The 23,201-nt window shown below is 40.4% G+C and overlaps 1 protein-coding gene across 2 annotated transcripts in view; it reads left to right on the forward strand.

Moving 5' to 3' along the window:
- The window catches only part of ARL13B (ADP ribosylation factor like GTPase 13B), a 1,170,737-nt gene that overhangs the window by 1,011,762 nt on the left and 135,774 nt on the right, over positions 1-23,201 (forward strand). For both annotated transcript variants that reach the window (XM_044072157.1, XM_044072156.1), the window contains exon 9: positions 21,426-21,548. In XM_044072157.1, the coding sequence (XP_043928092.1) occupies positions 21,426-21,548 (123 nt within the window). The remainder of the gene's footprint in view (positions 1-21,425; positions 21,549-23,201) is intronic.

Consider the following 23,201-nt stretch of genomic DNA (forward strand, 5'->3'; position numbering starts at 1 on the left):
TTTCCTGTCAGTATTTGCTTCATTTAAACCCAAAAGCTGTTTTAACGGCTATTCTTTGTGTACGAGTGTTTTTCTGGAATTTGGTTAACATTTTCGTGTTTTTTCCTGTCAGAGAAGGTTCCCGTTTAAGTTAGAGGGGCCTTCCCCTGTGGTTACTACCACTTTAGTGGTTGTGTGTGGGTCAAGTACCCGTTTAAGTTAGAGGGTCTTGACCCTCCTTTTCTCTTTCTGACAAATCTTGTGTGTGTAAAAAAAAAAAAAAAAAAAAAGTTCTTTAGTTTAAATATTTACACTAAGTTAGTGGCATACATATTGTTGTTCCTGTGTGTCAAACCCTTTATTGTTTAGTGTGGTTATCTGTGTTTTTAGCCTGATTATGTCTAAAGAGCATAAACCCTCCGGGTTTAAAAAGTGCACGAGGTGTGGCTTCAAAATGTCCATAACGGACGACCACTCCTCGTGCGTCTATTGTCTAGGTGCTAAACATCTGCAAGAATCGTGCAGTGTATGCCATGCGTTTTCCTCCAGAGTCCTCCAGGAGAGAAAAAACAAATTAATCCTCAAAGGATTAATCAAGCCTTCCTTCGAGGAGGCTTTATCTTCCTCTCCGTCTCCTTCTAAAGAGGAAAGCGTCGGCTCCGACCAGTCAGTCGGAACCGACTGCTAAGAAAACTAAGCAGACTTCTCCATTGGCTCCACGGACTTCGGAGCCGAGGTCGGAACGGTCTGCCTCGATGACTCCAGCCTCGACCCCTCTGGTTTCGGAGCCGAGGTCTGGGGCATCGAGAGGCGGGTCACCCTCATCGGCTCCACTGATATTGGAGCCGATAAGGGTCATCGGCTCAGACTCTTCCCCTCGGGCGAAGTCCTTATCGGCACCGAGGGAAATTTCCTTGAAAGTTTCCTCGAGCCGATAATTGTTGAGTCTTTTCGGAGCCGGTCCCCGAGCCCTTCGGAGCCGATGGAGAAATCGGTTCGGGCCCGATCTGTATCCTCGAGATCATCCAAGATGTCTGATTCGGACATCGACAGGGTGCTCCTTCGACTCTTCCAGTCTCCGGTGTTCCAAAAGATGGTTTCGGCTCCAACCCATTTGGCTTCGGAGCTGATGGTCCACTCCCCTACTGTATTTCCTCCTCCAACAGCTTCGGCACCGTTGGAGCAGGTGCTGGTGGAACCAGTGGAAGTGTTAGGGTCGGGCCCGACCCTTGCTCCGACTCCGGCTTTTGGGTCGGAGTTCAGTGCACGGACTTCTTCCTTTGGCCCTGGGGCAGAGGCTTCGGGATTGATGCTTTCGGTCCCAAGTCTCCCTCTTGGTGCGTCGGCGGCAGGAGTACCGTCCACTGTCGTGGCCACGGAGGGGGGACCCTCCCAGGATTCTGGTGGTCCCGCCTTCAGGGCTATGAGGAGTGCTTTAGCCAAATCTTCCTTGGCTACCTCCACAGTTTCCCCAGCTCCTTCCCTACATTTGGAGACTGGGTCGTTGGCAGTCCCCCTGTCCGTAGACAGCGGAGCCCCTGGGCCTCAGGTTACCCCCGCTGGGGTTTCTCCCCCTCCTGGAGGTCCTTCTGAAGCCTCTTCGGAAGAACCTCCCAGGAAGAGAACGTGCAAGAGGAAGCACGTTGACTCCCCTGACGAGTCTTTGACATCTGACACTGATCTCGATGATGCAGAGGGGTCCCCCAAGTCGTCCTCGGATGATGTCTCCTTTGCAGACATCCTGGAAGCCCTAAAACAATGAGGCGGCTGGCAGTCCAAACCTCCCTCTGCTGATGAGTCGGTGTTCCTGAAGGCCTTCAGGGCTCGGCCCTCCACCTCCTGGGTGTCTCCGCCCTTCGACGAGCTCTTGGATTTGATCTGTCGAAGGGCGTGGGAACACCCAGACTCTGTGGAACCGGTGCCCGCTCGTCCGAACAAATTTCTCTCGGCGCCCCCGGATAGAGAGTTCCTTACGAAAGGTGTGGCTGTAGATGCTATGGTGGTGGCATCTGCTACCCAGCAAGATGTAGCAGAGGCTTCTACGTCCATCCATCCTCCTAATAAGGAGTCTAGGAGCATGGATCGGTACGGTAAGCGCACCCTTAGTTCAGCGGCCTTTACTCTGAGGTCTTTGAACTACCTGACGCACTTTACGAGATTTCAGAGGGATCTGATTAAGGAGCTATCCGATACCCTCTTAGGTAACCTGCCTGAGGAGCTGGCCCAGACGGTTGGATCTCAGCTGGCTACAATGTCGTCCATTTCGAACTCGTCCATGAGGCTCATTTCATGCGGCCGAAGGACAAGTAGCGGCGGTACAGGCATTGCTCTACGGAGACAAGCCTGGCTCCACCTGTGTCATTTCGCGGAGGCCTTTAAGTCTTCATTTGCCAACGCCCCCTTTGATGGGTCCTCCCTGTTTGGACCCAAGGTAAAAGACACACTTACCCGCTGTGAACAGGAGGGTAAGACTCTGACTGTCAGGGCACGATTTTCCACTCCCTTTCGGCCTTATCCCAAGGCTAAAAGAGGAGGGAAAATGTGGTTCCATAGATCTCAGAAGTCTTACCCCTCTCAGCAGGAAGGTTCCCCCTCCAGAGGCAGAGGAGGGGGAAATTCATCCGGAAGACGCCGTCCCAGAGGTGGCAGAGGCCCTCGCAACACTGGAGACCGCGAGTCCTTTCGTGGCTCTTCAGCTTTTCATAGTCCCTGAGGGATTGCCCGGCTGTGCTGCTCCGGAGCCAGTCGGGGTCGTTTTTCGAAGCACCTGAAGGCCTGGGAAGGGATCACTCAGCACCGATGGGTGCTTCGGATTATCGCCGGAGGTTACTCCATCCCATTCTCTCGCCCCCCCCCCCTCAGTCCAAAAAAATCCCGGACCCGCCACCCAGTCAACGGGATACCGCAGCCTCAGAAATTTCAAAGCTGCTGCAAAAAGGAGTCATCCAACCGGTCCCCGCAGACCAGATCGGATTAGGGACTTACTCAAGATTCTTTTGGTGCCAAAAGACCGGGGACTTGAGGCCCATTTTGGACCTAAGCAACCTAAACCATTCAGTCAAGAAGTCCAAGTTCGAATGGTCACTCTACAAACCATTCTCCCATTGTTGGAGAAGGGTGTTTGGATGTGCTCCATAGATCTCAAGGACGCGTATTATCATATCAGAATACATCAAACGTCCAGGAGACATCTGCGCTTCAGCCTAGGAGGCAGTCATTTTCAGTTCCGTGCGCTGCCCTTTGGTCTCACCACAGCCCCAGGGTGTTCACCAAATGCTTGGCAGTAGTGACTGCTAACCTGAGAAGTCTAGGATTCCAGGTGTTTCCATCTAGACGACTGGCTCCTAACTGCCACCTCCAAGCATCTACTTCATGGAGCCTGCAAGCCACTATATCACTGGGCAATTCCCTTGGAATCACCTTCAATTGGCCAAAGTCTGTGTTGCGGCCATCTCAAAGAATAAGATTCATAGGGGTAGAGATAGATTCAAACCAGATGCGGGTCTATCTACCTGCAGACAGAATTCAAACCATTCAAAATCAAGTTCGAGCCTTACTCCCTAGGTCCAAAGCCCCAGCCAGAATGGTCCTACAGCTATTGGGATCCATGTCTGCCACAGTTCTGCTAGTTCCCTTGGCAAGGTTACACATGAGAATCCTCCAGTGGCTTCTTTCAACTCAGTGGTCCTTTCAGGAACTCCCTCTCAATCATCTCATATGGATCACAGAATCTTGCAAACGGGACCTTCGCTGGTGGCTAGTGTCCTCCAATTTGGATCAGGGACGACCCTTTGTTCTTCCTCCTCCGGTGGCCACTTTGACCACGGACGCCTCCCAGATGGGGGGGGGCATTCCCTGGGCAGGTCAGTCCAAGGCAAATGGCACCCGGAAGAGACTCCTCTTCACATCAACATCTTAGAAATGAGGGCAGTACTCCTGTCCCTTCAAGCCCTTCACGATTATCTTCCTCAGGGCGTAATTGCTGTTCACTCAGACAACATGTCAGTGGTCTGGTACCTGAACAAACAGGGAGGGACCAGATCCTATCCTCTTTGCAGAGAAGCCATGAGAGTTTGGGAATGGGCAGTCTCGACCAAACGCTTCCTAGTGGCTACTCACATACCGGGCAAGGCCAATGTCATAGCCGACAGATTGAGCAGAACCATCCTCTCTCCTCACGAATGGTCTCTGAATATGACAGTTGCAAGGCAGATTTTCAGCGAATGGGGAGTTCCGTTTTGCGACCTATTCGTGACTCCTCTGAATGCGAAGTGCAAAGAATTTTTCTCCCTAACCCCGGCTCCGGGGAAGAGCCCCATGGACGCATTAGTCCATCCTTGGCCCACCGGCCTGCTTTATGCCTTCCCTCCAGTTCCTCTCCTCCCCAGGGTGATTCAAAAGGCATCTCTCTTAGGGAGCAGGATGATCTTAATTGCTCCTTACTGGCCTCGTCAAGTGTGGTTTCCCTATCTTCGGAAACATGCTCTGGAAGGTCCGTGGTTCCTGGATCAGGTCCCAGACCTTCTGATTCATCAGTCGGGACTATTACACCAGTCCCTCCACACCTTAAAATTGACGGCCTGGCTCCTCCTCTTCCGACGATAGTCAGGAGTCATACACTGTATCCAGATGTTGTGCACATATTATCTTCAGCCCACAAGTCCGCTACAAAGAAACTGTATTCTAGCAAATGGAAAAGGTTTGCTATTTGGGCTCAACTCCGGGGCCTGGACCCCATTTCTACTCCGTGGCAGAAGTACTAAAATTTCTGACCTCTCTTTTCAATCAAGGCTCTTCAGTTTCTACCATCAAAGTACAATTGGCAGCAATTTCTAATTTTCATGAATCCATAGACCCACCTTTAATGAGCAACAGATTGTGTAAGACCTTCTTGAAAGGTGCTGCTCTATTAAGACCTCCGATTTCTCATCCTGCACCTCCATGGGATCTCGATATAGTGTTGCGTGCCTTGACTTCTTTTCCCTTTGAACTGGCAGCTACCTGTGATCTAAAGTTTCTATCATGGAAGACGGCCTTTCTAGTGGCGATTACTTCAGCCAGAAGGGTTTCAGAGCTTCAAGCTTTGTCAGTGAAACCCCCGTACTTGGTTTTTCATTCAGACAGAGTATCCCTCAGGCCAAATCCTTCTTTTGTTCCTAAAGTTTGTTCTACTTTATGCTTGCAACAATCGTTAGAGCTTACAGTTTTTTTCCCAAAATACTCTAATAAAGCGGAGTTTATATTCCACACACTAGATGTCCACAGACAGTTACGTTTTTATTTAGATAGGACCAAACAATCAAGGAAAACAGATCAGTTGTTTGTATCCTTTGCAGAAAACAAATTGGGCAACGCTGTCACAAAGGTCACTATTGCCAAATGGATCAGGGACTGTATTACTCAAGCTTATATCTGTTCTAACAAAGAGCTTACCACCTCTGTCAAGGCTCATTCTACGAGGGCTATGGCTACTTCGGTAGCATTTCATTCTAAGCTTGCTATTGGTGACATTTGTGCTGCGGCTACATGGTCTTCCCCGCACACCTTCATTTCCCACTACAAATTAGATGTGGCATCTAGAGGACGAGCTTCATTTGGTTCCACAGTGCTCAGGAGTGTTTTCCAGTGAGCCACCCGGGATTTAGGTGCTAGGGACACTGTCCCATCAGTCAGAATGTAGGCGAGATAGGATCACATAACATCTTTTAGTTATGTACTCACCATAGCTTCAGATGTTTGGGATCCATCTCACCTACATTCCTAATAACCCACCCTCCTTCCCCCTTCCTTGGAGATCAGAGGATATCAGAAGGTCCGAATCCTGTTGTTTCATCTTGAAACATCTAACAATGTTATATAAAATGTTGTGCATGTGTGCATGAATGCGGACAAACAAGATCTGGGGGATTAGTGGTGGTGCATCCTGGGATAAAGATAGCTCAGCCAATTAGAGGCCTCGCTCTATAGCATAAGCGTGCCGAGTCGGAGCCGAGGGATCGGCTCCGAACCCATCAGTCCGAATGTAGGCGAGATGGATCCCAAACATCTGAAGTTATGGTGAGTACATAACTAAAAGTTTTAATTCAGTTACCTGGGGCAGATTCCAAAAGAGTTTTTATGACTGCAAGTCTGTGTTGATTCCGAAATGCTTGCTGTCAGTGTATTTGACTTTACAGCATATCTGCAAATAGTATTATACTGGGGAACAGATTCAAAAATACACACTGAGAGAAAGTTAGTGCCAGTGACAGGAAGTCTTTTGGAATCAGGACCCTTTGGGTTTATACAGCTTTTTGGGAGTCTGTATTTCCGTAGACAGTATTACTTTTCTCCACCACTTTTACATTTCAGGAGAAATTTCTGACATATTTTTAGTGTTCACTTTTTCATTTTCTACTACTTTTTTTGATTGACATAGTGTCAATATTTCACAAACAAAATGTATTGCTTTCCTAGACCGAACAATACTTTAAACCTAGCCCTAGTATAATGAAGTAAATCGTGTTCGACTGGGTATAGCACACTTACCCTTCCTTTAGTTTGTAGTGTAATGAAATAAATCATGTTCGACTGGGTATAGCACACTTACCCTTCCTTTAGTTTGTAGTATAATGAAATAAATCATGTTCAAATGGGTATAGCACACTTACCCTTCCTTTAGTTTGTAGTATAATTAAATAAATCATGTTCGACTGGGTATAGCACACTTACCCTTCCTTTAGTTTGTAGTGTAATGAAATAAATCGTGTTCGACTGGGTATAGCACACTTACCCTTCCTTTAGTTTGTAGTGTAATGAAATCGTGTTCGACTGGGTATAGCACACTTACCCTTCCTTTAGTTTGTAGTATAATGAAATAAATCGTGTTCGACTGGGTATAGCACACTTACCCTTCCTTTAGTTTGTAGTATAATGAAATCATGTTCGACTGGGTATAGCACACTTACGCTTCCTTTAGTTTGTAGTATAATGAAATAAATCGTGTTCGGCTAGGTATAGCACACTTACCCTTCCTTTAGTTTGTCGTATAATGAAATAAATCGTGTTCAAATGGGTATAGCACACTTACCCTTCCTTTAGTTTGTTGTTGTTGTCTTTTGGCTTATCCCGGTTAGGGTTTCGCCACAGTGGAACTCCGGTCCGCTAATGTTTGGTAGTGGATTTTTACGTGCCGAGTTACCAGCCCTGGCGCACAAGCTTCAACGAAGACACACTCATTCACGCGTGCCTCCACACAGAAGACGCTCTAGCTGAGAATCGAACGGGACAACGTCTTACCCTTCCTTTAGTTTGTAGTATAATGAAATAAATCATGTTTGACTGGGTATAGCACTCTGACCCTTCCTTTAGTTTGTAGTATAATGAAATAAATAGTGTTCGAATGGGTATAGCACACTTACCCTTCCTTTAGTTTGTAGTATAATGAAATAAATCGTGTTCGACTGGGTGTAGCACTCTTACCCTTCCTTTAGTTTGTAGTTTAATGAAATAAATCATGTTCGACTGGGTATAGCACTCTTACCCTTCCTTTAGTTTGTAGTATAATGAAATAAATCGTGTTCGACTGGGTATAGCACTCTTACCCTTCCTTTAGTTTGTAGTTTAATGAAATAAATCATGTTCGACTAGGTATAGCACACTTACCCTTCCTTTAGTTTGTAGTATAATGAAATAAATTGTGTTCGACTGGGTATAGCACACTTACCCTTCCTTTAGTTTGTCGTATAATGAAATAAATCGTGTTCAAATGGGTATAGCACACTTACCCTTCCTTTAGTTTGTAGTATAATGAAATAAATCGTGTTCGAATGGGTATAGCACACTTACCCTTCCTTTAGTTTGTCGTATAATGAAATAAATCGTGTTCGACTGGGTATAGCACTCTTACCCTTCCTTTAGTTTGTCGTATAATGAAATAAATCATGTTCGACTGGGTATAGCACTCTTGCCCTTCCTTTAGTTTGTCGTATAATGAAATAAATCATGTTCGACTGGGTATAGCACTCTTACCCTTCCTTTAGTTTGTCGTATAATGAAATAAATCATGTTCGAATGGGTATAGCACACATACCCTTCCTTTAGTTGGTAGTATAATGAAATAAATCGTGTTCAAGTGGGTATAGCACACTTACCCTTCCTTTAGTTTGTAGTATAATGAAATAAATAGTGTTCAAATGGGTATAGCACACTTACCCTTCCTTTAGTTTGTCGTATAATGAAATAAACCGTGTTCGACTGGGTATAGCACACTTACCCTTCCTTTAGTTTGTCGTATAATGAAATAAATCGTGTTCGAATGGGTATAGCACACTGCCAAGTTACTCCCAGTCTTTCTAAGGTATGTTTTCACTTCATATACTTGCTTTTGTTTTTGAATAGCACGTTTTATTTTCACCAGAAGCATTACTGTTTTGACATTCTCTAACTAAACCTTTTTTCATTGCTCATATATATTTTTTTCCTTCAAAAGTAATTAATTTATTTATTTTACATTTGTTTATCGGGATAGTCCATCTAGGTGTAAGCCTAGTTTCAGCAGTGTCCTTGGAAGAAAAGCTGCAGAAGTGCAAATTACATAGACATTAATACATCAGAAAAAAGTACATTGATATAATAAGAGAAATACAAATATACATTGGCACGAATGGCATCACATTAAAATTAGAGGATAGTATCATAAGTATTGTTTACAGAGTATAAAGTTTTTTTTGTGTGTTTTTATTGTGTAGACAGCATTTGAGGGTAGGTTTAGTTTTGTTAGTCATGGTAGTATAGATTGAGAAAGAGAAGAGGGAAATTGAAGAGGGAGGGATTTCTGGAAAATTAATAAGGGGTCACAGATGGCTGCTGTTCTTGGGGGAGGAATATAGGTAGGGAAAAAGACATACAGGAAAGATGTTAGCCTGGGTTGATGCAGGAATAGATAGATGAATGTCAGATTTTAGTTTATGAATAGTAACACCTAAGCTTGGTTTGGGAGGTGGCAGCTATGATTGTTATTTGAGGAATGATTTGGTTGGGAGAAAAGGCATTAACTTGGTCGTGTTTGAGTTCACTATAAGGTTAGTTTTATTTAGACAAGATTATACTTCCAAGAAGGATTGTTGTGTGATGCCCTGTGGTTGTGTGAGGGAGGATGCATTACATGAGAGTAAGAGTCATCTACGTATTGGATAACTGAGGCAAGAGGGGTGGATTTGTGCAATTGGTTAATGAATATGTTGAAGAGTAGGAGGCCTAGTATGGAACCTTGTGGCAGTCCAAAGTTAACAGGGACTAGAGATTATAGCTCCTGATTACACCTAATAGCTTGTTGTTTGGTTAGGTAGCTGTGGAACCATGCAAGGGTAGAGTGACTAAATTTTAAAGTGGCTAACTCTGACTAGTTACTGGTGTGAAACTGTGTCAAAGGCCTTGGAGTGGTCTAGAAAGATGACAGAGACAAGTCTGTTTTGGTTTCTTTGGTGGTTTACAGTGATGCTAAGGCTGAGGATGGCAGTCATGGTGCTGTGATGGGGGGTGCAAACCACGTTGTGTTTGAGAGAGGAGATTGTTGGACAGTATGTGATTTAGGAGTTGTGTGTGGATGCATTTTTCAAGTATTTTAGAAAGGGGTGAAAGGATGGCAATGGGTCTGTAGTTTGCGACGTCTGTGAAGTTTCCACCTTTATGCAGGGGAGTGATGTAGGAGATTTTTCCAGAGTAGGGGACATACTTTTCAGTGATAGAGCAGTTGATGAGGATGGAAATGGGGTAGGCAATGACCTTTGCAGCAGTTTTTAGGAATTCTAATGGCAGATTGCCTGCAGCTAGGCTGGTGGGCTTGAGTGTTTTAAGAAGTTTTTTTATAGTGCAAGTTGAAACAGGTGTAAAGGAGAAAGTATTTTCAAAATTACTGTTGATGGCTGGGATCTTGAGTGAGGTATTTTTATTGTATTTGATAAAAGTTTGTATTGAGTTTATGAAGAAGGAATTAAACTGTGTTGCAATGTTGTTCTCTGAGGAGGATTTGGTGGGTGTAGATGTAGGGGTAGTAGTGTTGCCAGGTTGAAGGAGTTTCTTTATAGTGCACCAGAATTTGTTGGGGTTGTTCTGGTGTTTTTGTTGTGCAATGGTGTAGTATGTTTTTTTACCAGATTTTGAGATTTAGCTTTATTTCTAAGCTGTTTATAGAGTTGTAGATTGACATGGCTTCTGTTAGTTAACAAGTGTACCTGTGGCTTATCCCTTTGTTTTAGGAGATCTTTAGTGTTGTTTGTTAACCATGGTGAGTGGTACTTTTTTATTCTAGCAGATCTGTAAGGGGCGAAGCTATTTAAGATGTCAAGGAAGGTAGTGTTAAAGTGTTGTACAGCAGTATCTAATGGTAGGGTTTTTTAGGGGAGACCAATTTATTTGTTGGAGTAAAGAATGAAATGTTTGGATATTAAATTTATTTTTATTATGGATTACTCGATAGACTGATTGTCTAGCAGGACTGAGATTATGTCTAAGCAAATAAGTGGGCAGATGGTCACTAATATGGTGGGGAGACACCCTTTTTGGAGAGATGTGGGAGATCTGTTAGTGAGGGTCCAGTCAAAAATTGAGTGTCTGTTACAAGTCTTATCTATTTCGGGTAGGTTCTTGAATGAGCTAGAAGAATTCATGTAGGTTTATAAAGTTAGAGGGGTTATTTGTGTCATAAAAGGTCTAATCTGTATTGAGGTCACCCATTATGATGGTTTCTTGTTGGTAGGTTGAGGATAGCCAATGGAGAATGTCTTTGACAGTAGTTGAATTTTCTTTGGGGGAGATATAGATGGATGCTTTGATCAAGGTTTTGTTTTTATTAATATTTAGTTTACTGAGAAGTATTTTGGTATTATTAAATGAAGGAGAATTGATGCTAATGAGTTCTTGTGCTAGGTTTCATTTGAATATTACACCTACCCCACCTCCCCATTTAATTTGATGGTCAAGTCGATATAGGTTGTATCCAGGGGGTAAGATTTCATTGTTTTTGAAGTGTGGTTTGAGCCAGGTGTCAGTGAGAATATTAGTGTCAAGGGAATATAAGTCTAGCAGAGCATGGAGGTCATGAACTGTATTTAATATACTTCTTAGGGTTATGTTAAGGAACAGAAGGGAATGTTCATTGGGATGGGAGAGGGTGATGGGTTATGTGGGGAGTGTTTGGAGGTTATGTTTTGGTTAAATTGGGGGCCAGGGTTGGGGTAAATGTCACCACTGAGTTGTAGTTGTGGTACTATGCTGAGTATAGTTTTATATATTTGTATAGTCATTTATGATTTATGGGGAGGGCATCAGGTTTAGAACTGTTTTTTTTTTTTTTGGTATTTGAGTAGAAAGTAGCCTATGTGGGTAGTGTTGAGGAGGTGGGGTGCAATGTAGGGGTTGTAAAGAGGTATTTTGAAATGTGGGATAGTTGTGCAGTGGTGGGTGTGTTGGTTGTTGATGGGGTTGTGGAAGTTTAAGAGGTAGAGGAGGGTTAGTGTGAATAAGTAAGCTGTTTGAAGAGAAAGAATTTTTAGTGATGAATGTTGGAGTGATTGAGACATCGTGTGTATTGATTATAGGATAAGATGTGAAGGGAAGGTAAAAAAAGAGATGAGAAGGGAGTACATATTTTAGGTGTTTGAAAGTGTATGTAAATTGTGTGGATGGGAGTGAGTTGTAAAAGAAAATGGGTGTGTATGTACAGACAGGGAAGAGATTGGCTTCAATAAGTATGGGTTGGGTAGAGGGTAAGGGAAGGAGGTAAGATGTTATGGGATGATTGTTACTGCAATAGGGGGTGGGTCTAATTGGTGTTGATTGGGTGATTTGGATGGTAGGGTGTGGCTAGTTAGAGGTAAATGTGGGGGTAGTGAGGGCGGGTGGAATTTGGGCACAGGTTAGAGGAGTGAAGAGAGCCCGAGCGTAGCCAGGGCAAACTGAGAGGGCTGTACCAAGGTCGACTACACAGCTAGAAACAGTTACTTTTGTGTATCAAGGAACTGAGAAGATAAAAATGCAGGTATTCCAGCAAAACTGGAAGGTTTGTATAAAATATTTAACCCTGTACCAGCAATAGAGAAAAGAGATTAAAACAGAAAGGCAATCTCTAAGGGGAAAAGGGGTGAGGAAAGCCAGGACACCAACTAAATAATTAAACACTGAGTGGGAAGCAGCAAAGGGGGGGGGGGTCTCCAGTAGTGTGCACTCCCAAGTAAGCTGTAATAAAACAGCAAACAGAGCGGAAAAATAAATAAAACATACACCGTGGAGTCTTTGCTTAAGCAGGTAAAAATGGCCGTAGCTTAGAAAAACAAAACAGTGCTATCTGTACGGTTGTCAACCACTGTGAAGTTAATATAATGTAGCGAGTATGATAACAGGGCCTGTAATAATAAAGGAAAAACAAAAGATTGGAGTTGCTGTTGAAAAAATATTAATATAAAAAAAATCTTAAAAGTGTGAATAAAAGGAAAAAAAGTATACAGTGCTAAATCTACACATCTATATCAGTAATTATACAATATCCATAACAAAAGCTGTTTACATGTAATATATCTTCTCATTGGCTACAAACACTAAAATGGTCATACATAATGATATAAAGTAAAAGACAGCAGTAAAATTCACTGTAATACGGCTAACAACAGTAGTAGGTATATAACATCATTGACAACAGAGCAGACAGTTGGCATATAGAAATCATTACCATCTGATACCATCCACTCCAAACACAGAGAACATATGAATAGGATCCAGATTAGTAAACTCCAGTTAAAGAGTGAGTGATTACATTATGTAAAGCATAACAACATTAACAAATGAAGTTCTAAAAGCCACAAAGTGAGTACATATTCTTCAAGACTCCACGACAGCAGTCCATCATGACATTACAGCCACTAGCAGTAGCACATGGGTAAGGCTGGGAAATATATATATTCAATGTAAACTAATAAACAAAAGATCCATATTCATGTTTTATTATAACACTAATAGTGCCATGCACCCATAATTAACAGTAAGATTAAAACTTAGTACTATCATAAAACAATCAAACTTACAAGGGAGCACACTACAGGAGACGCCGTCATTACCACTGTCTATCTGGACATAACTTTACTTTAAAAATGGCGCAGTTTAATGTGGAGCCATTTAACAACTTTGGCTGTAATTGGTAAAGTGTAAGGAGGGGCGACATTCACCATCAGAGAATAGGAACAGAGAAAAACTGCTATGATGTTAGGAGCAGTCACAAGGAAAAATGGACAGGATTACACAAGACAATAATTTATTAGGTAAATAATGGAAAACAGCAGTATGTTAGAAAATGAGCAATAGAGAGGAGATAAGCCAACAAAAAAAAAATCCCTAAGCCAAGGTGTACTACACAGCCAAAAACAATCATTGTAGTATATCAAGATTCAGAGAAGATAAAAAACACAGGTATTCCAGCAAAACTGGGAGGTTAATATAAAATATTTAACCCTGTACCAACAATGGAGAAAAGAGATTAAAACAGAAAGGCAATCTCTAAGGGGAAAAAGGGGTGAGGAAAGCCAGGACACCAACTAAATAATTAAGACACAAAACGACAAAACTATAAAAACAAAAAAAACAAAACAGCTGTAATCTCCTCAAACAGTTAATAATGTAAGCGCTTTCATTTAGATAAATTTCCAAACTTCTTCAGACATCTTATTAAAAAATGCAAGCAGTTTATATACATTGCAATAAAAATGTCATCGCCCAATCAACTTATCAATGATCCAATTAATTAAACATTAAAGCTACAGACTATAAACAATTCAAGTTGCTTTAAACTATATACTATAATCATAAATATTACAACCATAAATATGCATATAAATAAAGATTTAATTGTTCTATAACATTAAAATCCATATAAAAATTATTTATCTAAACTTTTTAAACTATAAAGTCAGATACTTACTAAAAACCACTAAAAGACAGCAATTCATAAGGCTCATAAGCTTCACATACCATTCACCTGTTTAGTGCTTTAAGTTTCAAGGTATACATAATAGAGGCATATTCGATGAGGCCTGGGAAAATATGTGCAAATGTCTGAATTTGCCACAAAAGTTCATTTTCCTCTAATTTTAACTCCCAAGGCCCCCCTCTTTTATTATATTGCTCTTGATGTAAAGTAGTAAAAAGGAACCTATGAGTAGGATGTTCTAACGTATGCCCAGCCAAGGCATTTATGGTGTGTCCTTTACAAATATGATAGACATGTTCGTAAATTCTTTGTCTCAATGTTCTCTCTGTTTTTCCTATATAAAAGTACTGGCACTGTTGACACAGTGCCACATAAACAATCCCCTTTCACTCACAGTTAAATTTCCTACTTATCTGATATTGTGTGTCTCTAATGTTGATTCTATTGCCAATTTGTACATATTGGCATTGATGACATCGTCCACACTTAGACATGCCCCCATTTCTTACTACCGTGCTTTGCAACTCCAATAAGTTCTTCAGATTTTGTGCACGCCTATATGTTATATGCAAGGATTTTTCAAGATTTTATTAATAAATGTATCTTCTGAGATCAAGGCCCTGTTCTTATATAGTATGCCTGAGATCATTCTTGCATTGATCGAATATGTTGTTATAAACATGGAACCCATGCTAGCTATTTTTGAATTTTCAGTGATGGTGTTATCAAGAATGTCCACTGATATATTATACCCCTTATTCAATATGGGCTTAAAATGCCCAATATTTCTCTTCATTGAAACTTCCCTATAGATTTGATTAAATACATTGTCAGGGTATCCTCTTCTATAAAACATACCTTTAAGCAAGCTACTTTCTGCATGAAAGTAGTCTTCTAAAGAAATCCTAGCAGCCCTTGCCAACTGTCCTTTTATTACTGCTTTCTTCTGATGAAAAGGATGCCTGCTTGAGAAATGCAAAAATGTGTTTGAATAAGTCGGTTTTCTGTAAATAACGTTTTATATCTATTATTCCTATCTTTAGATATTAAAACATCCAGAAAATTGATAGATTCAGTTTCAAACTGGAAGGTGAAGTTTAAAAAACGAGTTAGTTTTTTAATCTCTTCAATAAAAGGAGAGATGGAAGCAGCATCTCGTCTCCAAATAAACAACATATCGTCCTGATATCATATACACCAGGCTGTATGATCTTGGAAAAGAAATTCATGTTCCCAGTATGCTAAAACGCAATTAGCAAAGTTGCCACCACATGGTGCACCCATAGCAACACCTGATATTTGTTTATACATTTAACCATTAAACAGCATAAAATTGTTGGCAAGCACTAACTGCAATAATGTTTCTAAAACATATGCTTCATTGTTCTCTATACCTTTTGCAGTTAGCAAAGCTCTAACCCACTCTAACCCCAGGTCCTGTGGGATCACGGTGTACAAATCTTTTATGTCCACCGTTAGAAAATTATTATCATTAAAATTTAACATGATGATACCATTAAAAAATCCCCACAAATCTGGACATATTTGTTTTTCATTTTTAATAATTGGCTTAAGCTTGCTATCCACATATTTGGCACTAGCATACGTAATTGATCCCCTCCCATCTACTATTGATCTAAAAGGTGGGTCAGATACATTTTTATGAATCTTAGGGGACCCAAATATAACAGGTGTTTTTGGTGCTGCCATTGTCAAATAATGCATGGTGTCTAAACAAATACTTCCCTCCAAAAACAAATCATTGATGGTACTATGTATTTGCTTATAAGCAATATTGACTTCATTAATGCTAGTTAAACAATAACAATCGCCATTCAAAACGTTGAGCATTTTCTGTATATAATCACTGTCATGCATAAATATAAGACCTCCGCTCTTATCGGGCTTCATAACTCTGATTTTATGTAGCTTTAGAGATAACAAAAAATTAAATTCTTCAGGAATCATATTAACATTCAAATGATTACCATTGTCTCTATATAAACCAGCTCGTAAGTCTATTTTGCAAATGCGTTCAAATAATGCTGAGGTTGCATGTAATAGTGGGTTAGATAAACTAGAGACTTTTAAATCAATGGTTAAAGCAGGAGTATTGCCCATGACAACAGATGAATTTAATTTGCGAACAAATGTTTTTAAATTTAAGATTGTTCTTGCTAATCAGCTTTTTTATCTGGGATAAATGATAATCCCTTAGACAACAGGTCAGCATATTTAGTGTCTGTGCAGAAGTCAGTGTAATTAAACACTTTAAAGTCTCCTTGTGTACTTACTAAGTTGAATGGATTCTCGAGGGAGCCGTAAGCTACCTCCTTAGACGATTTTGCTTCCTTCGTTGTTGTTGAACAGGCATACATTAGAACATCCTACTCATAGGTTCCTTTTTACTATTTTACATCAAGAGCAATATATTAAAAGAGGGGGGCCTTAGGAGTTAAAATTAGAGGAAAATGAACTTTTATGGCAAATTCGGACATTTGCACATATTTTCCCAGGCCTCAACGAGTATGCCTCTATTATGTGTACCTTGAAACTTAAAGCACTAAACAGGTGAATGGTATGTATTTATATAAGTGAAACTTATGAGCCTTATGAATTGCTGTCTTTTAGTGGTTTTTAGTAAGTATCTGACTTTATAGTTCAAAAAGTTTAAAAAGTTTAAGTAATTTTTATATGGATTTTAATATGTTATAGAACAATTAAATCTTTATTTATATGCATATTTATGGTTGTAATTATTTATGATTACAGTATATAGTTTAAAGCGACTTGAATTTTTTTGTGGTCTGTAGCTTTAATGTTTAATTAATTTGATCATTGATAAAGCTGATTGGGCGATGACGTTTTTATTGCAATGTATAAAAAGTGTCAGCATTTTTTAATAAGATGTCTGAAGAAGTTTGGAAATTTATCTAAACGAAAGCGCTTACATTATTAAACTGTTTGAGGGGATTACATCTGTTTCGTTTTTTGTTGTTTTAACTAAATAATTAAGCACTGAGAGGGAACCGACGGAGGGGGGCTCCAGTAGTGTGCACTCCCTGGCAAGTTGTAAGAAAACTATGCAAACAACAGAGTGGAAAAATAAGTAAAACATACACTGTGGAGTCTTCGTTTAAGCAGGTAAGAATGGCCGTAGTGTAGAAAAACAGAACGGTGATATCTGTCCGGTTGTCAACCACTGTGAAGTTAATGAAATGTAGTGAGTACGATAACAGGGCCCCTGAATGCTCCGAAGAGATTTTTGATGACTGAATTGAAAGGCTGTGTCAGGCAGATAGTCGGAAAGTTTGAACCGCAGTTCTGTTCAGCCAGGTTCATTGCTTTATTCCCCACCTCCTGTCCATAATCGATAATGCCCTAATCCCGCCACATCCATGCTGCCTCTTCAGTCACACCCTGAGTCTCCTCACTTTAACCTTTTTAATATGAGTGCATATGACTAAGGCACCCAAGAAATGGGCAGCCACATCCCTCTGATAAAGGAGCTCTTCAACAGGCTAGTGATGCAGTGAGGATTGTAGTCTAACGAAAACTTGGAATGCCTGGAGTTTAAAAAAAGTCTCTCTACTCTCTTTAACACACTGTTGTTGCCATCCTCTGTATCCATACCCACTGTTGTTTTTTTAACGTATTTAAACAGGGATTAATTTTGTGTAACTCCACCTTACCACTTATGAGAAAATGAAGTTATTTTTCATAACATTTTCTGTTTCTCATTATATAAAACAGCTTTTTGATATTGTTTCCAGATCAGAATTCTGTATTCACTTGTGCTGTGCATGTCAGTGTCCAGTTATTTGGTTTTCTGCTTTATATTCTTCATGCATTGCATTCAGTGTGTTCACATTTTAAACCTAGTATCCATTTTCTGAAGTTTCTTTATCACCTTTCTGCTTTTTTCAGTGGCTGTTTTCAGCCTTTTACTGTAAGTTTCATATCATTTGCACATTTGTATTATAGAGAGTGTTGGATTAAAGATCCGAATCACATGCTCCAAGGACCTAAACCTTGTTACCACAATAAACAGAACATGCTGGAAGGATAGATTCCTGTCCCAGAGAATTTCCGTACTCTGGAACAAACTACCCATTCATGTCAAGCAAAGCTCCTCATTGGCCCTCTTTAAGAAAAATTTTGACAACTGGATGAGAAATAGAAAATTCACCTCAGGGATCACTTGGGGCACAGGAAAATAATTTTCTTGGGTGGTGAAAGCCAGGAAACGTTTTTTTCTAGGCTTATATAGGCCTCAGGGCCGATAGCCTAGTACCTGCCTATGAACCTATAAAGATCTTGACATGTTGTTGTCTCCATTGTTTGTGAACCTATAAAGATCTTGACATGTTGTTGTCTCCATTGTTGACATGTTGTTGTCTCCATTGTTGACATGTTGTTGTCTCCATTGTTTGTGCACCTATCTTCGTGTTAGACTCTCCTAGTACCTGCCTATGAACCTATAAAGATCTTGACATGTTGTTGTCTCCATTGTTGACATGTTGTTGTCTCCATTGTTGACATGTTGTTGTCTCCATTGTTTGTGCACCTATCTTCGTGTTAGACTCTATTCTTTGATTTTCTTTTCTGCTTCCCGTACCACACTACTGTTGCATGTGCTACTTGATGGGTACCTTGGCTTTATCCGCCATTTACTTTTATGCTTCTAAATGCTTATTGCTCCTTGGTCTGCAGACAGACATCCCAGATGCTTGGTTCCACCAAGCAGTGTCTTTTGTTCCTAATACTTACCATAAAAGACTTCATGTCTGATGTCAGTTGGTTTGTTGCATATAAGCTCACAATTGACATCTGCATTTGTTTCATCTTTAGTATGTATTCTCTTACAGTCATCAGATTTTTTCTGCCTTTGAATTTCCTGATTAAAATGCTTTGCCAAACCATTGTTGCATTAATTTAGCTCTGTTGAAACCTCATTTCCATTTTTCCCAAATCATTCACCGCTTTGTATATGATTTCTTTCTTAAACTGTATTCAACACATTTGTTTTACTACGTTGTCTCTCACACTGCTTTTAACATTCATGCAGTTATTGTCCAGTAGCTACTTTTCCACAGGGGGGCAGGAGGCTATTCTTCCAGTCCCCGAATGCAGATCTGAGAAGCTAACCCTGGACAGTATGCTAATCTGTCACACACAGCGCACACACCTTTTGTGGGCTATGGCAAGAAATAAGAGCACAGACACGGGGACGTGTATACTCAGTTTTTCTGTATATGCAGAGTCCTTTGCTTTAAATAAGAGAAATTACCTGCTGTTTGTTTTTCCTTTAATAGCATACAGTTGTCTTTGTCTTTTACACCAAATGTTTTTGTTTAATTAATCCCTGATAGCATACAGTCGTCTTTTACACCAAACGTTTTTGTTTAATTAATCCCTGACAGCATACAGTTGTCTTTGTCTTTTACACCAAACGTTTTTGTTTAATTAATCCCTGATAGCATACAGTTGTCTTTGTCTTTTACACCAAACATTTTTGTTTAATTAATCCCTGATGGCATACAGTTGTCTTTTACACCAAACGTTTTTGTTTAATTAATCCCTGATAGCATACAGTTGTCTTTTACACCAAACGTTTTTGTTTAATTAATCCCTGATAGCATACAGTTGTCTTTGTCTTTTACACCAAACGTTTTTGTTTAATTAATCCCTGATAGCATACAGTTGTCTTTGTCTTTTACACCAAACGTTTTTGTTTAATTAATCCCTGATAGCATACAGTTGTCTTTGTCTTTTACACCAAACGTTTTTGTTTAATTAATCCCTGATAGCATACAGTTGTCTTTGTCTTTTACACCAAACGTTTTTGTTTAATTAATCTCTGATAGCATACAGTTGTGTTTGTCGTTTACACCAAACGTTTTTGTTTAATTAATCCCTGATAGCATACAGTTGTCTTTGTCTTTTACACCAAACGTTTTTGTTTAATTAATCCCTGATAGCATACAGTTGTGTTTGTCTTTTACACCAAACGTTTTTGTTTAATTAATCCCTGATAGCATACAGTTGTCTTTGTCTTTTACACCAAACGTTTTTGTTTAATTAATCCCTGATAGCATACAGTTGTGTTTGTCTTTTACACCAAACGTTTTTGTTTAATTAATCCCTGATAGCATACAGTTGTCTTTTACACCAAACGTTTTTGTTTAATTAATCCCTGCACACTCTGAGCCTGCTTGGTACTTCTCATTTCTTATTGTTTCCTTGCAAAGTGCTACAGTATTCATCATTCTACGTCTGATTTTCAGTGGCATATTTATTTTCTGTTTTACGTAGCCACAGATACTTTCTTTTCTATGTCTGTAATCATGTTAAGGCACAAGAGGATTTCATCCTTCTATCAGTTTTCCACAGCTGCTGCTGTTAATAATAATAATAATAATAACTTTCATTCCTTTTTAGTATTTGTATTGAATTTTGAAAATCCCACAACCCATATTTTTAATAATTTCACTTTACCCCCCCCCCCCCCCCCATGTCATGGTTTTGGTCTGTGTTGTTAATGCCTTGTGTGTGTGTGTGTATCCCTCAAGCTAATTAAAAATGCTTTCTGTAGAGTTACTTAAAGCCACATTTGAGTGAGCTTGTAATTGTCATTAGTATTCCTACACCAGTCTGTTCTTGTTCTAGCTTTTATACAGTTTGTATTCAAACTACCAAACTGTCATTCTTTCTGCAGCCGTATTACTCATTTCTCCTTGTTGCACGGTCTCACCCTCTTCTTATCCACCATGCTGTTCCACAGTTTCAGTAAATTTAATATGTTTAATGTGCTAACTCTTCCTTTTTTTCTTTTTTTAGTTCTTCTGCTTTTTCTTTCTTTCTGCCAGCACTTCTAGATGACAACTTTGGTGAAATGTCTACAGTTTTTGCACTTTTTTTTTTTACCATTATCTCTTCCTTGATAAAATAGCCTATCCAATCCTGTGGAGTGACAGCTGATTATGCATGGCTGTCAACCATACAGCTGTCAGGATTCTTGTAGATGTAACCCTAATCCCTCCTCAGGCAGCGGATGTATGAGCTTGCACATATGAGGCCCTACACTGTCTTCCCCTGTGAGCATGCACATTCCCGCACAGGTCCCATGAAGGGTAGCAGAGTGCTGGACTGCAGCCTTCTCCTCAGATAGGTAGGTCAGCGTCAGCTTTTCATTCCCACACCCCTACCCCTCAACCCACTAGTCAGGTTTTGGTCAGCTGCATTTGAAAGACGGTTTCATCCTTCTGTGCTGTGGAATGTCATTATGCTGGTAAGTAGACATACTGTGGATGAAAGGGTTTTCCTATAGATCATTTTAAAGGATGTTCTTCATGTGAAAAAAACAGTATTTTAACTAGTTTTACTAAGGTAAAAGATGTCAGACCTACTTGTATTGCACTTAATGGTGTAATTGCTGCAAAAGAATATTTATGTAAAAATAAATGTATTGTATTTGCATTTTTAACAGATAGCGCAAAAAAGAAACCCTCCATGTTCAGGTTCAAACGGAGTCACAAGGTTGAACCTATCAATGCAGATGATGCAGGTCCAGATAATCCAAGTCCCCCAAATCCACTTCCGCCTGCACCTGGTGAGTACATAGCATATTATATAACAAGTCAGAGAAAGCAACCTCAGAGCACCAAATGATGTTTTGCTTTACTTTGAGGTAATTTTCTAGTCTGTTGTATGTAAGTTTGTATTAGTTTGCTTTGTCATTGCACTTAAGTGGGTACGTAACACAACCACTATGGAATGGTCACTGAAAATCTGGGAATTAATGCCAGAGCATCTTTCACTAGACTTGATGTTAAGTTTACTTGTGCTTATATCCTCTATGTTGTTTTTGCAAGATTCTCCCTGCTGACTCAACACATTTTAAAACCTGTTACTTTTAAATTTTCTAGTGAGTCTAAATATGTTACAGCCCTGTCAGAAGTCTGCTCCATGTTTAAGGATTTGGTAGCCTGGTGTCACAGAGGTATGGTGTTTGTCTGCAGTGCTGTGTAAGGTGATATGGGATCTATAGTACTCCTATGTGATCTGCGAAGAAAGCCAAGAGCTTAGTAGGAGAAAAAAAGGTACAGGTGCACAACAGTAGGCAAACCAAAATGGCAGGATGCACACATAAAGGTGCTGCAAGTGTGTCTCCCTTACTTTCAGTACACATGATGCCTCTCTGTACTTTTAGCATTCCTGACTAGCACACTGTATAATTAATGGCTTTTTCCGCCAGCTGTTTTACTTCCCCTGTCCATCCACTCCTCGTGCAACACTCTTTTGAAAATCAGGTGGCCCACCTGGAAGGATAGACTGGAAGTGAGGCTGAAAGGAGCAATGGAGAAAGTAGTTATTGCAGATAGACTGGAAGTGAGGCTGAAAGGAGCAATGGAGAAAGTAGTTATTGCAGAAGGTGATCAGAAAAGAGTGCCATAAATACACTGATGCTTGGGAAAAATGGTACTGGGAAGGGGAACTGGGTTACATTTTGAAGTGTTTACATTGTACATTGTACTTGTTTTCAAGCCCATTGGTTTGGGCAGTTATGCAGTTTTTCATTTCTTTTCATTGATTGAATTTTCTGACCTTTCTGTACTCTGTCACATACACAAACATATACATATTTTCTGTGCATTCTCTGTTGCCTGTTTAAAAAAAAGAAAAAAAAAAACAAAAAAATTCCTTGTTTTCCCACCTTTCCTGAGCTAGAATAGTCCCTAACACAGATATTGCTGTATTCTGGTATAATAGTTCCTGTGTTGCCCATTTCCTTACTTGGACAGAAGGAAGCTTCTTTGTTCACCAGTGGGAGTGGGGAGCTTTGAGCAGCCTATCTGTCCCTGGAGGAGTGATCTCAGCACAGAATCTTTTTGTTTATTGGCCGTTTTGGGCTAATTCCTAGCTCTTTCAAGTCCCCTGTTTAAAAACCTGCTTTGGCGTGGTTTTTGCGCTTGTTTCCGACTCAGCAAGCTCCTCGTGGTCCTGCAGAGTGGCAGCAGAGAGACGAAAAAGAGTGACTGCTACGTGATTTTAAGTACCTTTTACTGCCTTTACCTTTGTGACTGTCTATTCTCGCTGAAAAGCGAATAAAAACTGCTCTTTTGCTAGATTTTAGCTTGTTTTTGTATTTAATTAATACCTGCACTTTAAAGTTTGTCTTTTTGTTGATTTAACTGTTGAGGCTGCCCACTCAAGTGCGCTAGCCTGTGTAAAGTATTTTCTGTGCATTCTATGTTGCCTGTTT

This window comes from Protopterus annectens, chromosome 5.part0, assembly GCF_019279795.1.
Source record: "Protopterus annectens isolate FY-2018-M chromosome 5.part0, PAN1.0, whole genome shotgun sequence".
NCBI lineage: Eukaryota > Metazoa > Chordata > Ceratodontiformes > Protopteridae > Protopterus > Protopterus annectens.